Raw genomic sequence first — 15,958 nt, forward strand, 5'->3', positions numbered from 1 at the left:
TAGAAGTTTGTCAAGGTTTTTGATGGCATGCCAAATCTCCACAGACTCTGAAGGAAGTAGAGGCACTGCCGTGCTTTCTTTGCAGTTACATTAATGTGATGTGTTACTGAGGAGACCGAGGGCATGAGAAGTGTCGCAGATGTAGGTTGAAAGGACTGAACCAAGTGGGACAGAATGAAATCAAGATGTTCAGTGGAGCAGGGCCTACTTGGATAGCCTAGAATTTCATATTAATCTTGCATACAAAAATTCCTGATGATAATGACCAGGTTTAAAATTTTGAGGATGTGTCATGCTTGTAAGTGTCCTTTGTTAGAACAGTTAAAAGACTACAGGACAAATTTTTCTCTTATTTTAAAGCAGGAACATGGTGTTAGTTGCTATATAAACTAGAGTAATTCATGTTGAAGTATTGCTTTCTTTGCTGTATGGCTTCCTGCCAAATTTTGGTAGAATTGTCAGAATGAGTCGAAAGAAGAGATCTTCATCCAAAAAAAAAAATCTAGGGTGGATACAGTCCAAATTCTCTTGTTAGTAGCCCAGAAACATGTTAGCTAGGCCATAAAGGAATGCATTCTTGGATGTCGTCCTAGTGGAGTTACATGAAGACCCATATCCTTATGGTTAAAGTGCTTGTAACCAGAGATTTAGACAATTGATGAAAGATGTGTTTGAATTCCACTATTGTCACTGGGGAGTATAAGTTCATTCCATTAAATAAGCAACTGGATTCTCATAAAAATGTATCTGGTTCAATGAATGATGCCTGCCTCTTCGTCTGGCCTTTTATGTATTTCCTGGCCTATATTCTGATTGAATATGAATTGGAAGATATAAGGAGGCTTGTATAGTAAAAACATCAGGTCAGAATCAAAATTAAGTTTATTACTGACTTTTATGTGGAGGCCAACACACTGGGTATATCTTAAGTGGAGATTGATAAGTTCTTCAGTGTAAGGTTGGGAGCAGAGAGAGAGGCTCTCACTGAACTCCTGTCAGAGAACTGCTGATGAAGGGTTTCGGCCCAAAACGTCGTCACTACCTCCTCCCATAGATGCTGTCTGGCCTGCTGAGTTCTGCCAGCATTTTGTGTTTTTTATTGATAGGTTCTTGATTAGTAAGTGCATCAAAGGTTATGGGGAGAAGGCAGGAGAATGGGGTTGAGAGGGAAAAAAACATCAGTCATGATTAAATATTAGGGCAGACTTGATGGGCGGCATGGCCCAATTCTCCTGCTGTGCCTTATGGTCTATCATCTTATATGATGTGAAATTTGTTGTTTGCAGTGGCAGTACAGTGCAGAGATTTAAATATTACTATATATTAAATAGCACAAAAAGAAGGAAGACAAGATAGTGTTCATGGATCATTCAGAAATCTGATGGCAGAATGAAGGAGTGGTTTCTAAATGATTGAGTGTGGGTATTCAGGCTCTTGTACTTTCTGATGGCAGTAATATCTTTACATGGCTTATGAGGAAAGGTTGAACGAGTTAGGGGTTTTCTCTTTGGAGCGATGGAGGATGAGAGGTGGTCTATAAGATTATGAGAAGCATAGAGCCAGCACTTTTATCCCTCAAGATGCCAATGGCCCAAATGAGAGGGCATCCATTTAAGGTGAGAGGAGGAAAGATTAGAGGAGATGCCAGGGGGAGGTTTTTTACAGTGTGAGGGTGCCTGTACCAACTGTTGGGGTGGCGCTAGAGGCATTTAAAAGACCCTTAGATAGGCAGATGGATGTAAGAAAACCGAAGGGTTATGGGCTGTGTAGGAGGGAAGGGTAAGATGGAGTAGTTTTTTTTTTACAGGTTGGAACAATGTTGTGTGCAGAGGGCCTGTACTGAGCTGTGCTGCTCTAACAAGAAGAAAGCAGGTACTGGATATTGGGTTTCCTTACTGATGGATGCTGACTCTTGAGGCAGGGTCTCTCAAAGATGTCCTTGATAGTGGGGAGGGCTGCTTTTGTGATTAGGCTGGCTAATTCTACAAGCCACTGCAGCCTCTTGTGATCATATTGGATAACTGTATTGGAGCCTCAATACCAGGCTGTGATGCAACCAGTCAGAATGCTCTCCACCGTACATCAGTTGAAATTTTCTAGAGCCTTTGGCAGCATACCAAATCTCCTCGTGCTCTGAACAAAGTAGAATTATGACATGCCTTTTTCATGATTGCATCAATATGTGGAGCCCAGGGTAGATCTTCAGGCATGTTGACAGCCAGGAACTTGAAGCTGCTCACCCTTTCCACTACTGACCCCACAATGAGGACTGATGTGTGTTCTCCCGACTGCCCCTTCCTGAAGTCCACAATCAATTCCTTGGTCTTGCTGACATTGAGTGTGAGACCACCCAAACAAGCTCATCTGTTACACTTCCTTGTTGCCATCTGAGATGTTGCCAGCAACAGTGGTGTTATCTGTGAATTTATAAATGGCATTTGAGCTGTACTCAGCCACACAGTCATGAGTGTGGAGAGAGTAGAGCAATGGGCAAAGACACATCTGTGTTGACTGTCTGTGAGCAGATGCTATTACTGATCTGCACTGACTGTGGTCTCCTGATAAGAAGTCAAGGATCCAGTTAGAGGGAGGTACAGAGGCCCAAGTTTTGAAGTTTGCTGAGTAATACTGAGCGGACAATGCTGTTGGAACACCGAGCTGTAATTGATAAATAGTAACACAACATATGTTTTGCTCTTATCTGGATACTCCGAAGCAGAGTGGAGAGCCAGTGAGATTGTATCCACTGTAGACTTACTGAAAATGCAAGATTTTGTGTTACATCATTGTCAAATTTTCTTCATGTTTCACAATCTTATAATGGTCTTAGTTAAAGTGAATCTTCTGCAGTTATCAGTTTAATTTGGATATAAAATTCAGACTAAAAATAACAGTGCAAAAGGCAAATACAATTTTTCTGATATTTTTGTGTGATTTAATTTAAATGCCTTTTTTGCCACCCTATCAACCCGTGAGCCCCTTTCAAAGATGAATGAACTTGGACTCCAGTTCCCTCTGTACATGAACACTGCTTAGGGTCGTGCCATTAACAGTGTACAATCCCTATACATTTGATTTCCCACTATAAAGTACATTGCAACATTATACATTGAAACAGGTTAACAACCATCTCCACTTATCCACCCCTATGTGCAAATGGACTATATCCATTGTATCCCTTGGTAATCACTAACACCGCTAACCTTTGTATCTGAGTTTACAATTGACAAGGAAAACTTAAAGTGTTAATCAAACTCACTGAATGGAGGAAAATAAATAAATCCCACCCCATTAAAATAATTAGACCATAAGACATAGGAACAGAATTAAGCCATTTGACCCATTGAGTGTGCTCTGCCATTTCGTCATGGCTGATTCAATTTTTCTCTCAGTCCCAATCTCCTGCCTTCTCCCCGTATCCTTTCATGCTGAGACCAATCAAGAATCTATCAACCTTTGCTTTAAATATACATAAAGACTTGGCCTCCAAAGCTGCCTGTGCCAAAGAATTCCACAGATTCCCCCTCTCTGCCTAAAGCAATTCCATCTCCATTCTAAAAGGACATTCCTCTATTCTGAGGCTGTGTCCTCTAGTCTTAGATTTTCCCACCATAGGAAAGATCCTCTCCACATCCACTCTATCAAGGGCTTTCACCAATCGATAGGTTTCAATGAGGTCACCACACATTCTTCTGAATTCCAATGAAATTAGGCCCAGAGCCATCAAACACTCTTCATATGCTAAGCCATTCAATAGTGGAATCATTTTCATGAACTTCCTTTGAACCCTCTCCAGTTTCAGTACATCCTTTCTAAGATAAGGGGTCCAAAACTGCTGACAGTACTCCAAGTGAGGCCTCACCAGTATTTTATAAAGCCACCACTAATTATCATATCTGCATCTCTACAACAAACTGCTTATTTGAACTGTTCATTTTTAATGGCATGACAACTGCAAAATATTTTTTATAGTTTTGTAATGTACATTGTTGAGAAAATTGAAACAAACTTTGAAACTAAATACAATATTGAGTGAATGTCGCATTGAGGATCATCCTGTGGTTTGTTTTATTTCTAATGCTGATCAATGAATTTAAGAACACTTTTTATTTCAAGTTATTACTTACTTACTGCCCATTACACCACTGGCATTTGGGACAGCAATGAAGGCTCTCCATCTCTTACGGTGTTCAGTCAGTGCTTTTTTCATCGTGTCAGTAGCTTCCTCTCGAGTTTCACTACTAGTATTCAGACAAGTCCCAAGTGGGGACCCAGGAATACCGTTACACTCAAATGTAGAAGGATTCTTCATTGCTGTTTCTGTAACAGTTTTGTTTTTACCATTCAGGGTCGTTAGCCCTGAGCTGAACTCCCAAACCTGGAGGACTGGTAGACCACTCCTAGTTCGGCCTCTACTATTTGACCTTTTTTTGGCATGGGTGGCCTTACAAAGAGCCAAAGCATAAGGCCCTGACTCCAGTCACCATACCTGTGTGGGTTATTGGAGCATGCAAGCCTCCAAATCATGACATGGTTGTAGTCCTGTTAGAGGATTTCAAGTTATAGTCATCAACAATATAAACCAGTTAAAGAGAAAAAATCATGTCTCTATTAACATACTAGATATTAGAGTGCTACTTAGAAGGACCATACTCATCTATTAATACCTATCCTTTATTTCAGATCAAAAGGGTCTTTTTTCATCCAAATAAACCCCATTAAACAATATTCATTAAAAAGGGAAAAGTTCTTTTGTTTTACTTGCATATGGATGATGGGTTGAAATATGTGCACTCAGGCCGAACTTTAAGATCCATGAGATTTCAGTTGATTGGAAACTTAGAGCTTTTAATGTTGCTCCTCACATTTTGCTATGAGCTTCAGCTGGCCCCAACACAGGTGCTCCAGAATGCATTTAGTCGTCACAGCGCAGGAGTATTGTCACTAAACACGCACCTCACTCCTCATGTCAACCTGTCAATCTTAAGGCCTGCCACTGTGCTATTATTTAGTGACTGTATATGCTGGATCATAACTATGTGAGCTGTCTGTGGCCATGCAATCAGTGGCCACTTTATAAGGGACACCTGCTTGCTAATGCAAATATCCAATCAGCTAATCATGTAGCAACAAGTCAATGTATAAAAGCATGCAGACGTAGCCAAGAGGTTCAGATATTGTTCACAGCAAACATCAGAATGCCGAAGAAATGTGAGCTGAGTGACTTTGACACAGGATGTACCTAATAAAATGGCCACTGAGTGTATGTACTGTGTTTTGCAACTTGGTCCTAGAGGAAGGATGTTTCATTTAGCTGTACACATGTGTATGTTTGAATGACAATAAGCAAACTTCAACTGGAAAAACAAATTGAACATAATATCGGAAGTTACAGAATGTAAGAAGGCCCTTTCACTTTTCCATGTTAGATGTTTAAATAGTGGATTATCAATGTATTAGATTTTCATAAGGGAAGGTTACAGCTTTTCATCTTTTTTTTCCCCAAATACTGACAGTTTGGCAAGCTAGGTGACTGAAACATGCCTGGAATCACCAATATTTATATTTATTTATTTGTTTGTTTGTTTGTTTGTTTATTTATTTAAATTATATTTATATTTATTTATACTGGAAGGCAGTAGTTCCTACTGGGTATATTTAAGGCAGAGGCTGATAAATTCTTGATTAGTCAGAGCATGAAGGGATACAGGGAGAAGGCAGGAGATGGGGCTGAGAGGGAAAAGAAATTGGCCATGATGAAATGGCGGAGCAGACTCAATGGGCCAAATGATCTAATTCTGCTCCTATATCTTATGGTCTTATGGTCTTTATCTCCGACAGCCTGATGTTTTGCCTTTGTTAATGATATCACTTACATACAGTATGATGTGAAATTTGTTGTTTTGAGCAGCAGTACAGTGCAAAAATTCAAGATTTAAGATACTTACTGTCATTTCCAGTATACAAGTTTGTTACTCTGGATCTGATGCAGCACAAAAATCACAATAAGATAAAGACACAATAATAATAAAAACACAATAAATATAAACATAAGATAGCTTTTATATATATAGTGTCCATAAAGTCCATATGTCCATAAAGTGACGCTAGGCACAGGAGTGACTGTCAGGAATTGATAAAGTGGTGTAGAGGTGTGGGTTCTTGGGTTGAGGTATTGCTCTGCCTTGCTGCTTGGGGAAGGTAACTGTTTTTGAGTCTGCTGGTTCTGGCATGGATGCTACATAGCCTCCTCCCTGATGGGAGTGGGACAAACAGGCCATGAGCAGGGTGGTTGGGATCCTTCATGATGTTCTTGGTCCTAGAGGAACGATGTTTCATTTAGCTGTACACATGTGTATGTTTGAATGACAATAAATGAACTTGAACTGGAAAAACAAATTGAACGTAATATTGGAAGTTACAGAATGTAAAAAGACCCTTCATGGTGGGTCACATTCTGCATGGAGGTTGGTCACCACTGGAGTGCATTAGGGATCTGTTCTGGGACCCTTACTCTTCATGATCTTTATAAATGACCTGAATGAGGAAGTGGAGGGATGGGTTAGTAAGTTTGCTGATGACACAAAGGTTGGAGGTGTTGTGGATAGTGTGGAGGGCTGTCAAAGGTTACAGTGGGACATTGACAGGATGCAAAACTGGGCTGAGAAGTGGCAGATTGAGTTCAAGCCAGATGCTCGGAGAGGCTATGCCAGAGGGGGTGGTCGGAGGCTCGGAGGTTCGACGGACTCGGAGTCCGCTGCGGTCGGGGCACTTTCACTGTGTGCTGCGTCTGTGAGGCTGGGTTCGGCGGCGCTTTCAGTGTGTGCTGCGTCTGCGAGGCTGAGTCGGGCAGCGCCGTGGAAGTCCATAGCGGGGGTATTCCCTTCTGCTGCCAGCGTGGATGACGAGTCTATCGGGACCCTGAGAACTTGTGGAACTGTGTGGTGGTTTCTTTTGAACTTACAGTCTTTTAACATCTTTGGACTATTTTTTACTGTGCCCATGGTCTGTTTTTTTTATCAATTGTGGTATTGTATGCACTGTTGTAACTATATGTTAACTATAACTATATGTAACTATTTGGTTTTGTGTAGGTCTTGTAGCTTTAGTTTTTGGTTTGTTGGATGGTAGAGTTGGTCTCCTGACTTGGTGTGTCTGGGTAGTCTTGGTTTGTCTGGTGGATTTGGAGCTCCTTTCCGGGAAACACGCTAAGACAGTAGCACGATATTAATACGCAGCAGCCTCTCCAGACTCTGGATTTGGGGATTGCCAAATGTTATGTGGATTTTCTGGTGTAGTCTGTTTTGTCATGTGCTTTTGTGATATCATTCTGGAGGAACATTGTTTCATTTTTTACCTGCATTGCAGTTGTGGTTTCTAAATGACAATAAACTAAAATTCAATTCAATAAGTGTGAAGTGGTTCATTTTGGTAGGTTAAATATGATGGCAGAATATAGTATTAATGGTAAGACTCTTGGCAGTGTGGAGGATCAGAGGGATCTTGGGGTCCGAGTCCATAGGACGCTCAAAGCAGCTGCGCAGGTTGACTCTGTGGTTAAGAAGGCGTACGGTGTATTGGCCTTCATCAATCGTGGAATTGAATTTAGGAGCCGAGAGGTAATGTTGCAGCTATATAGGACCCTGGTCAGACCCCACTTGGAGTACTGTGTTCATTTCTGGTCGCCTCACTACAGGAAGGATGTGGAAGCCATAGAAAGGGTGCAGAGGAGATTTACAAGGATGTTGCCTGGATTGGGGAGCATGCCTTATGAAAACAGGTTGAGTGAACTTGAGTGAACCTTTACTCCTTGCAGAGACGGAGGATGAGAGGTGACCTGAGAGAGGTGTATAAGATGATGAGAGGCATTGATCATGTGGATAGACAGAGGCTTTTTCTCTGGGCTGAAATGGTTGCCACAAGAGGACACAGGTTGAAGGTGCTGGGGAGTAGGTACAGAGGAGGTGTCAGGGGTAAGCTTTTTCACTCAGAGTGGTGAGTGTGTGGAATGGGCTGCCGGCAACAGTGGTGGCGGCAGATACGATAGGGTCTTTTAAGAGACTTTTCGATAGGTACATGGAGCTTAGTAAAATAGAGAGGTATAGGTAAGCCTAGTTATTTCTAAGGTAGGGACATGTTCAGCACAACTTTGTGGGCCGAAGGGCCTGTATTGTGCTGTAGGTTTTCTATGTTTCTATGTTACTGGTGCTCTTTCAGCACCTCTCTTTACATATGTAGGCTGGTGGGCTGGTATTTTGGTGTGTTGTGCGGTTTTGAATTCCTATTATAGAGTGTTAAAGACTTAAAAATCAATAAATTTAAAAATAAATAAATATTGGGAAAAATGAATAATGAGGTGGGATTCATGGGTTCATGGAATGTTCATAGCTCTGATGGTGGAGGGGAAGAAGCTGTTCTTGAATTATTAAGTATGGGTCACTTTCCTTGATGGTGGTAATGAGAAGAGAACATGTCTTGGAAGATGAGAGTCTTTAATGAGATGCTGCCGTCTTCAGGCACTAAACTACAAACGTTGTATATTACAGTATTGAGAAATGCTGATGATTCTACACAGAGTTGTCAGCATTTCTCTGTACATGAATGCGCAGAAGCACAGATCTCCCACTGTTTGTCAGGGTTTCTGTGACCACACTTCTCTTCTGAACTCCTCATGGAGGCCAGTGGTGACCTTCTCATGCACTTACACCCGCCAAATTTGTGATGTGTCAGAAGCAGCACTGGAGACACAACTCCAGAGGCATTTGGAACACTTGTGCAAATCCCTCATTGAAATGCATGCAGGAACAGTGATGCTGATGCTCAGGATGATCTTGGAGAGGAAGTTCCTAATGGAGGTCCATCCAAGGCAAGAGTAAGCTTAGTGAGTAGGTCACCTTCGCAGTATAATTCCATGTAAAGGAATCAAGTTGATCTATGCATTTAAGTTCTAATAAATGGAACCAATGCGCTTCAAGGTGACATACTGCAAATTTGAGACTTTGGACTCCTGATCTGTGTTGTTGCAATAACTGAACTGAGTAACCCATGACCCTTTTGTGCTTAGTGCACTTAACTAAAATTAAAGATAAAGCATGCTCAGACACGAGGTCCAGACAAAGGTGTATTTGTTCATCCTTTATGTCTTTTTCACGATCACACGACACTGCTGCATGACTGCCCCATTAGTGAGTTGCTGGATTGCGGTGGGGCTTGACTTGTTGAGAACCGTGTTGCAGGCTGCTTCAGTTCAGCCGCCCAGGGAAGACACCGTTGATGATGGTGTGCAGAGGTGCGTGCGATCCAACAGCTGGGTGCAGGATGTTTTTCTTGTGATCCCAAGACCCTGTAGGACATTAATAATGCGGAATACTCCGAGTCCCATTCGCTGGTTCGTTGGCAAGACCAGAGGCGAGGGAGCTGTGTGGACCACTCGCTCGTTCATGCCCTGGGGGTCACCTATTGCGGCCACTGAGGAAAGAGCTGCCAGAGCTGGCTGTGTCACAGGATTCTGTGCTAGGTTGGTGGCTGTCTCCTCCGTCAGTGCTGCCCTCCAGTGTTTGCTTGGTGGGAGACAAGCTGGATTGCTTTCGTCTCAGGCTGCACTGCACGATATGAAGAACTGCTATGGGCTGTTCTTGCGGAAACATGGCTCCAGGTCAACATCAGTCTACAGACCATGACACTCAGGGTTTGGGCTAGATTATTACTTTTTACATTCTTGTTCATATCTGTATGTTTTTCTCTGTTATCATAGTTACATGTGGTATGTGTGTTATAAGCTGTGTGTTGGTTCTGTGTTTTGTATCTTGGCTCCAAAGAAATGCTGTTTTGTTTGGCTGCATTTATGTGTATGGTTGAATGTCAATTAAATTTGAACTTGAATTCTTTACTGTTGAAATGATCGCTGTTTCATTCCTTAACTATATTCCTGGTCTTGCAAATAACATTATGTAAACGACTATCTTCCGTACACTGTCTTAAATCTCAGAAATGGCATGGAAAGTACCCTATTGCTTTTCTCCAGCACTCAACATTGGTAAGACCAAGGAACTGACTGTGAACTTCAGAAAGGGTAAGATGAGAGAACACACACCAGTTCTCTTATAGAGGGATGAGAAATGGAGGGAGTGAGCAATTTCAAGTTCCTGGGTATCAATATCTCTTGAGGATCTAACCTGGTCCCAACACATCGATGCAGCTACAAAGAAAGCATGGCAGCGGCTATATTTCACCAGGAGTTTGAGGAGATTTGGTATGTCACTAAAGGCACTCGCAAATTTCTACAGATATACCTTGGAGAGCATTCTAACTGGTTACATCACTCTCTGGTATGGGTGGGGAGGGCTACTGCACAGGATTGAAATAAGCTGCAGGGAGTTGTAAACCTAGTCGGCTCCATCATGGGCACCAGCCTCCATAGTATCCAGGACATCTTCCAGGAGTAATGCCTCAAAAAGGCAGTGTCCATCATTAAGGACCCATATCATCCAGGTCATGCCTTATTCTCATTGCTACCATCAGGAAGGAGGTACAGGTGCCTAAAGGTACACACTCAGTGATTCAGGAGCAATCTCTTCCCCTCTGCCATCTGATTTCTGAATGGACATTGAACCCATGAACACTACCTCACTACTCTTTAATTTCTATTTTTACACTACTTATTTTAAGTTAACTGTGTAATATACATATTTACTGTCATTCACAGGTTTTTTTCTATTAATATGTATTGCACTGTGCTGCTGGTGCAAAGACAACAGATTTCACAACATATGCCAGTGATATTTAACCTGATTCTTCCATCAGACTCCTAATGATTTACCTACCGGTATTTGTTTCTCAGGCCCACAAGATGTTACTGATTTCTTACTGGATTCAGAGAACTGCACTGATTACACTGCTATAAGACTGTTCCAGATTGATGGTAATAAGACAGAAGGCTTGCTTTCAACACACCTTGAGGAATGCAAAATTAACACTACTTGCTGGGAATTTGAATTATCTTGTACAAATGCAACCTCTTCCACGTGTGTCACGCCTCAGGATCAGGGTGAGTGAACTCACAAGTACATGAGTCAAGTCAAACAAAACTGAAACCATCCAGTACCCTGTGGTGAGAAATTATTCCATGTTTGATGACAGCAGGTTTTCTTTTCTTTTTGTAATTTTTTTTAATTGAAGTTCATCAAACAAACATTTCCATAAGATGTATTTCAGACATTGTACATATATAAATCATATATATTTCACAAATCTCCACAAAGTATTTATCTGAGGTATACACTTACAGAAAAGAGTGGAAAGAAAAAACAAGCAAAAGGAAAGAACTATGTACAAGTAGGGAGTGATCTTTTTTTTTTACAACAGATTCATTGATTTGTGACAATAAAATCAGACCTATGAGGCATTATGTAGTTAAACTATTTTTCCCAGGATGAATCAAATTGTTCCAGCTGATGTTAGAAGGTAGAAGGTATAATATCTGAGCTAAAAAGTTGGACAGCACCTTAGTGTGATCCAGAAATGTAAGTGTAGAGTCGAGGGACAAGATATGATTGAGATTCTCAAGATGTCCCATTCACTGACATCCAGTCATCTAGTATCTCTTGCATGGCAAAGAAAATCTAAGTTTCTGTCAGAGCTCCACCAAGTACCTCCCTTAGCAGTCTTGATTCATCTCATCTGGCCACGTGTATTTACTGTATCTAAACCCACTCCTTTTCTATGCTAATTTGTTTTAGAATGTACTGTCTCCCTTCCTGAATTCTCCATCTATAAAGCCCTTCTCTGTAGTGAATACAGATATTCATTTCAGATCTCACTTACAGTACATCTGGTTGCATGCATATGTTGCAACGTTGGTCTTTATTGACCCTGATTTTTCACTGGTTACCTTCTTGTCCTTAATATTAAAAATCATTAGAATTTTACTTATCTTTCCCTTCGGTGCCTTTTCAGGCTCTAACTTTGCCCTTTTAATTACTTTCTAAAGTACATTTCCTCCACTACATGTCATATAATCTTGTAGGGCTTCCATTGTTTTTGATTATTTAAAACTGCCATAAGCTAGCTTTTTGAAGTAATCTGGCTCTTAATGTCTCCTAAACATCAGGGTTTCCCAGGTTTGTTGCCTTGACCTTTGTCTTCACCATTACAGAAGTACTTTGGTCTGAACTCTCACTATGAATGCCTCCCACACGTTACCTGTAGACATGCCTGCTAATTGCACTTGGGTTACTTCTGCCAGGTTCTCTCTTAACATATTGAAATTAGCCTTTTCCCAGCACAGGTCCCACTACAGGACCTTATACTTGTCCTTCTCCATAATCACCTCAAAACTTATGGTCACTTTCTTCTTGCTGCGTCCATGAGGAAGAAGGTATCTATCCGTCTTTGTTATTAACTTGATTTTTTAAAAAAATTTATATTTGCACAATTTGTTGTCTTTAGCACATTGGTTGTTTGTCAATGTTTGTGTGCAGTTTTTTCAAACTGATTCTATTGTGTTCTTTGTATTTGCTGTGAATGCTCACAAGAAAATGAATCTCTGGGTTGTATATAGTGCTCTATAAGTACTTTGATAATAAGTTAACCTAGAACTTTGAATTGGTTCTGAATTGTTCACCCAGTGACATTTCCTCCATTCGCTTTGTTATATCTCCAAAGATTAGATCTAGTAGTTCACCTTTCTTAGTCAGGCCATCCAGGTACTGGCTGCAAGTACTCACCTGGATACATTTGCAGAATTACTACCCCTGTAAGCCTTTCATTTTAAAGCAATTATAGCTGCACGTATTTGTGTTGAAATGTTTCAAAACAGGTTTTGTAAGGTGTAACATAAAGTTTATAGGTTGCTTAATTTCTTCATTTGCCGTACATGATTTAATAATAATAACAAGAAATATGCTGAATTAAAAGAGGAAATTGAAAGACTGTGGAACGTGAACAGCATATACATTGTTCCAATAGTAATTTCTACAACCAGTATCATTCCAATGCAATTACACAATAGCATTACACAGCAATATTTGTGAAAATCTCCACAAAGCCACAATCACTAGAATAGTCTGAAAGTTCTGAGCAATTGAGAAATGAGCTTGCTTGTTTATGCCTGTCCCTCAAGTTTTACCAGCTTGAGATGAGAAAATATAAATAAAAATATTAATAATAACTTTATTTATAGAGCAGTTTTCATACAGATTATGTTGTTCAAAATATAAATAGTATACAAAATAAATATGGAAATTTAAGATAAAAAGATATTAGTCAAAAGCAAGGCTTAATAAATATGCTTTGAGCTGGCATTTAGAAGTGTTAACTGAGTCTGCATTCTTCATAGTTTTCAGTATGGAATTCCATAGTTTAGGAGCATAGTTTAAAAAAGCTGACTTGCCAATTTTCTTTTGAGGGAGATTGTTTCAATTTAAGAGACTGGTGGAAGAAGACCTGAGAACTCAAGCAGGATTATAAATTGAAAACATTTCTGTGATGTACAGGCCCAAACCATAAAGGGCTTTAAAAACAAGTGATTAGAACTTTAAACTCAATTCTAAAAGATACAGGAAGCTAGTGCAGGGTAGCTGGTATGGGAATGATCTGTTCCCTCATCCTGGTTTTGCTTAGAAGTGTAGCAGTGGCATTCTGAACGAGTAGAAGTTTGTCAATAGCTTGATGTGGAAGGCCAGTAAAAGGAGCACTGCAGTAATCTAGTCTATTCACTATAACGGTGTGAATTAGAACTGAGACTCTAGTTAGCATCAGTACTGAGATTAACGCCTCTGGCAATTTTGGTAAGGGCCATCTCCATGCTGTGGTTTGCTCCTACATCTGACTATAGCTTTTCTAGAATATTGCTCTCATTCAGAAAGTTGTTGAGCTGGTTGATAAGCTCTTTCTCAAGAATCTTGCCCAGGAAGGGAAGATTTGATATGGGCCTATTTGATAGTTAGCTAGTACCTCACTATCAAGATTTGACTTTTTAAGCTGCAGTTTTGAAGGAGTCTGGAACAACTTCAGTCTCTAGGGATGTATTAACAAATCTCCCTAACAGAATTGAAAACACTACTAAAAGAATCCTTAAGAAGTGTGGTAGGGACTGGGTTGAGATAGCAAGTAGATGGTTTACTCTCTGTTACAGTCTTAAAGAATTCTGAATCACAAATACTTGTAAATTTTGACATGGTTGTTGTCTTTTTAAGAGGTTGGCTGTAGAGGTTACATACTCTTTCAAATGGAAGTAATTTTGTTGGTAAAAAACATTACAAATTCCTCACATATTTTGCACTAAGGACATTATAGGTGGGGGAAGGGTTCAACAGTTCAATTTTTATTTGAGAACAATATTCTTAAGATAATTAACAATATTGATATGATGTTAACAATCTTTACTAAGCTTTTTCATTTACAGTTGAAATTAAATACTTTCTGGGATGGATGAAATTTAAGGTCAATACATCCGAGAAGGGCACCGACTCCAGCAACTGCGATTATTTAGATCAGTTTTGGAACAATGGGAGTTGGGTATGTAAAACCATTGAATGCATGTTCTTAGGTTTTTTTTTACTGTAAAAGCCAGTGATCAAACATCTTTGTAAGCACTGAAACAAGACTTCCATAAATGGTATTAGTCACAAAGATATTACATTGTACCGCAACTCTCTGCACTTTGCCCAAATTGCTATTCTTCCTGTCAGTATGTAATGTGATTTTTAGAAATACAGAAGGGGTTCTTAGTAGCAATCTCTTAATGCTATCCTTCTCTCCCCATGTCTTTACCCTCTATCACGATTTTGCACAGACACAGATTAATTCCTATAGTGCCCCTAAAGAGCTTCCATTTATAGAATGCCTTCTTGCAGCCACTGTACATCCAAAAGGGCTTGACCCCATTGACAGCATGAAGTAGAAACCTTGACAGCAGCTTACAGTATATGGGGAGGCAGAAGTCTGGCTCAGAGGAAAATTTCTTCCAAGCAGAATCATTGTCCTTTTTATGGGTTTATCTGCCTTCACAGACTGAACCCTTAGTTCTGAGAGAATGCCACACTCTAAGAATGTTGTATTCATATTGGGCACTAACAGGAGTCTCCAAAGCCAGCACATCTTTCCTTAGATAAGTTGCCAGATCTGCTCAAGATGTTCTGAATGGGGGTCTGATGGTACCTTATAAAGCCTCAGCCGTACACCATTTTTCCCATCATCTTGAATGCTATTCTCTCCCATGTTCCTTCCCCTGTGGGTTTCCTCTGGGCGCACTGGTTTCCTCCTACAATCTTAAGACGTGTTAGTCAGTAGGTTATTTGGTTTTTGTAAATTGTTCTGTGACTAGGCTAGGATTCAAATTGGTAGATTGCTGGTTGGCACAGCTTGGTGGGCTGGAAGGACCTCTTCTACGTTGTATCTCCAAAGTCCCTTTATTACTCTGATTTCTGAATACTTTCCCCCTTTAGAAAATAGTCTACACCTTTATTCTTTATACCAAAGTGCAAACCACGTTTCCCTATGATGTATTCCATCAGCAACTTACTTACCCTCTCTCCCACCTTCTTTTCCCACTCAGCACATCACAGAAATCAACATCCACTCCATGGTCTGTTTGCACTTTGTGCTGCCTCGATAAAGCAGCCAGCATAATCAAAGACCCCAACGCCCTCCTGGTAGGAATTTTCTCGTCTTTCCTCTCCTGCGGGTAGAAGATACAAAAGCCTGAAAGCACATTCCACCAGAGTCAAGTGTCCTACTATTACAAGAATATTGAACAGTTCCCTAATGAAATAAGGGGGACTCTTGACCACACAATCTACCTCATTTTGACCTTGCGCTTAACTGTCTATCTGTGCTGCACTTACCTGTAACTGTCGTGATCTATTATTCTTTCACCTTCCTCAAAGTACTGTTGTAAGGAATTGATCTCGAAAGGCAACACGCAACACAAGCTTTTCACGATATCTGGGTACATGTT

General features: G+C 40.5%; 1 protein-coding gene across 1 annotated transcript in view; it reads left to right on the plus strand.

The window, feature by feature from the left end:
* LOC140727556 (uncharacterized) overlaps positions 1 to 15,958 on the plus strand; it is a 50,038-nt gene that overhangs the window by 12,916 nt on the left and 21,164 nt on the right. Inside the window, exons 2-3 of the mRNA XM_073045036.1 lie at positions 10,841 to 11,047; positions 14,405 to 14,517. Coding sequence (XP_072901137.1) covers positions 14,431 to 14,517 — 87 coding nt within the window. The 5' untranslated portion in view covers positions 10,841 to 11,047; positions 14,405 to 14,430. The remainder of the gene's footprint in view (positions 1 to 10,840; positions 11,048 to 14,404; positions 14,518 to 15,958) is intronic.

This window comes from Hemitrygon akajei, chromosome 5 (assembly GCF_048418815.1).
Source record: "Hemitrygon akajei chromosome 5, sHemAka1.3, whole genome shotgun sequence".
In the NCBI taxonomy this organism is placed as follows: domain Eukaryota; kingdom Metazoa; phylum Chordata; class Chondrichthyes; order Myliobatiformes; family Dasyatidae; genus Hemitrygon; species Hemitrygon akajei.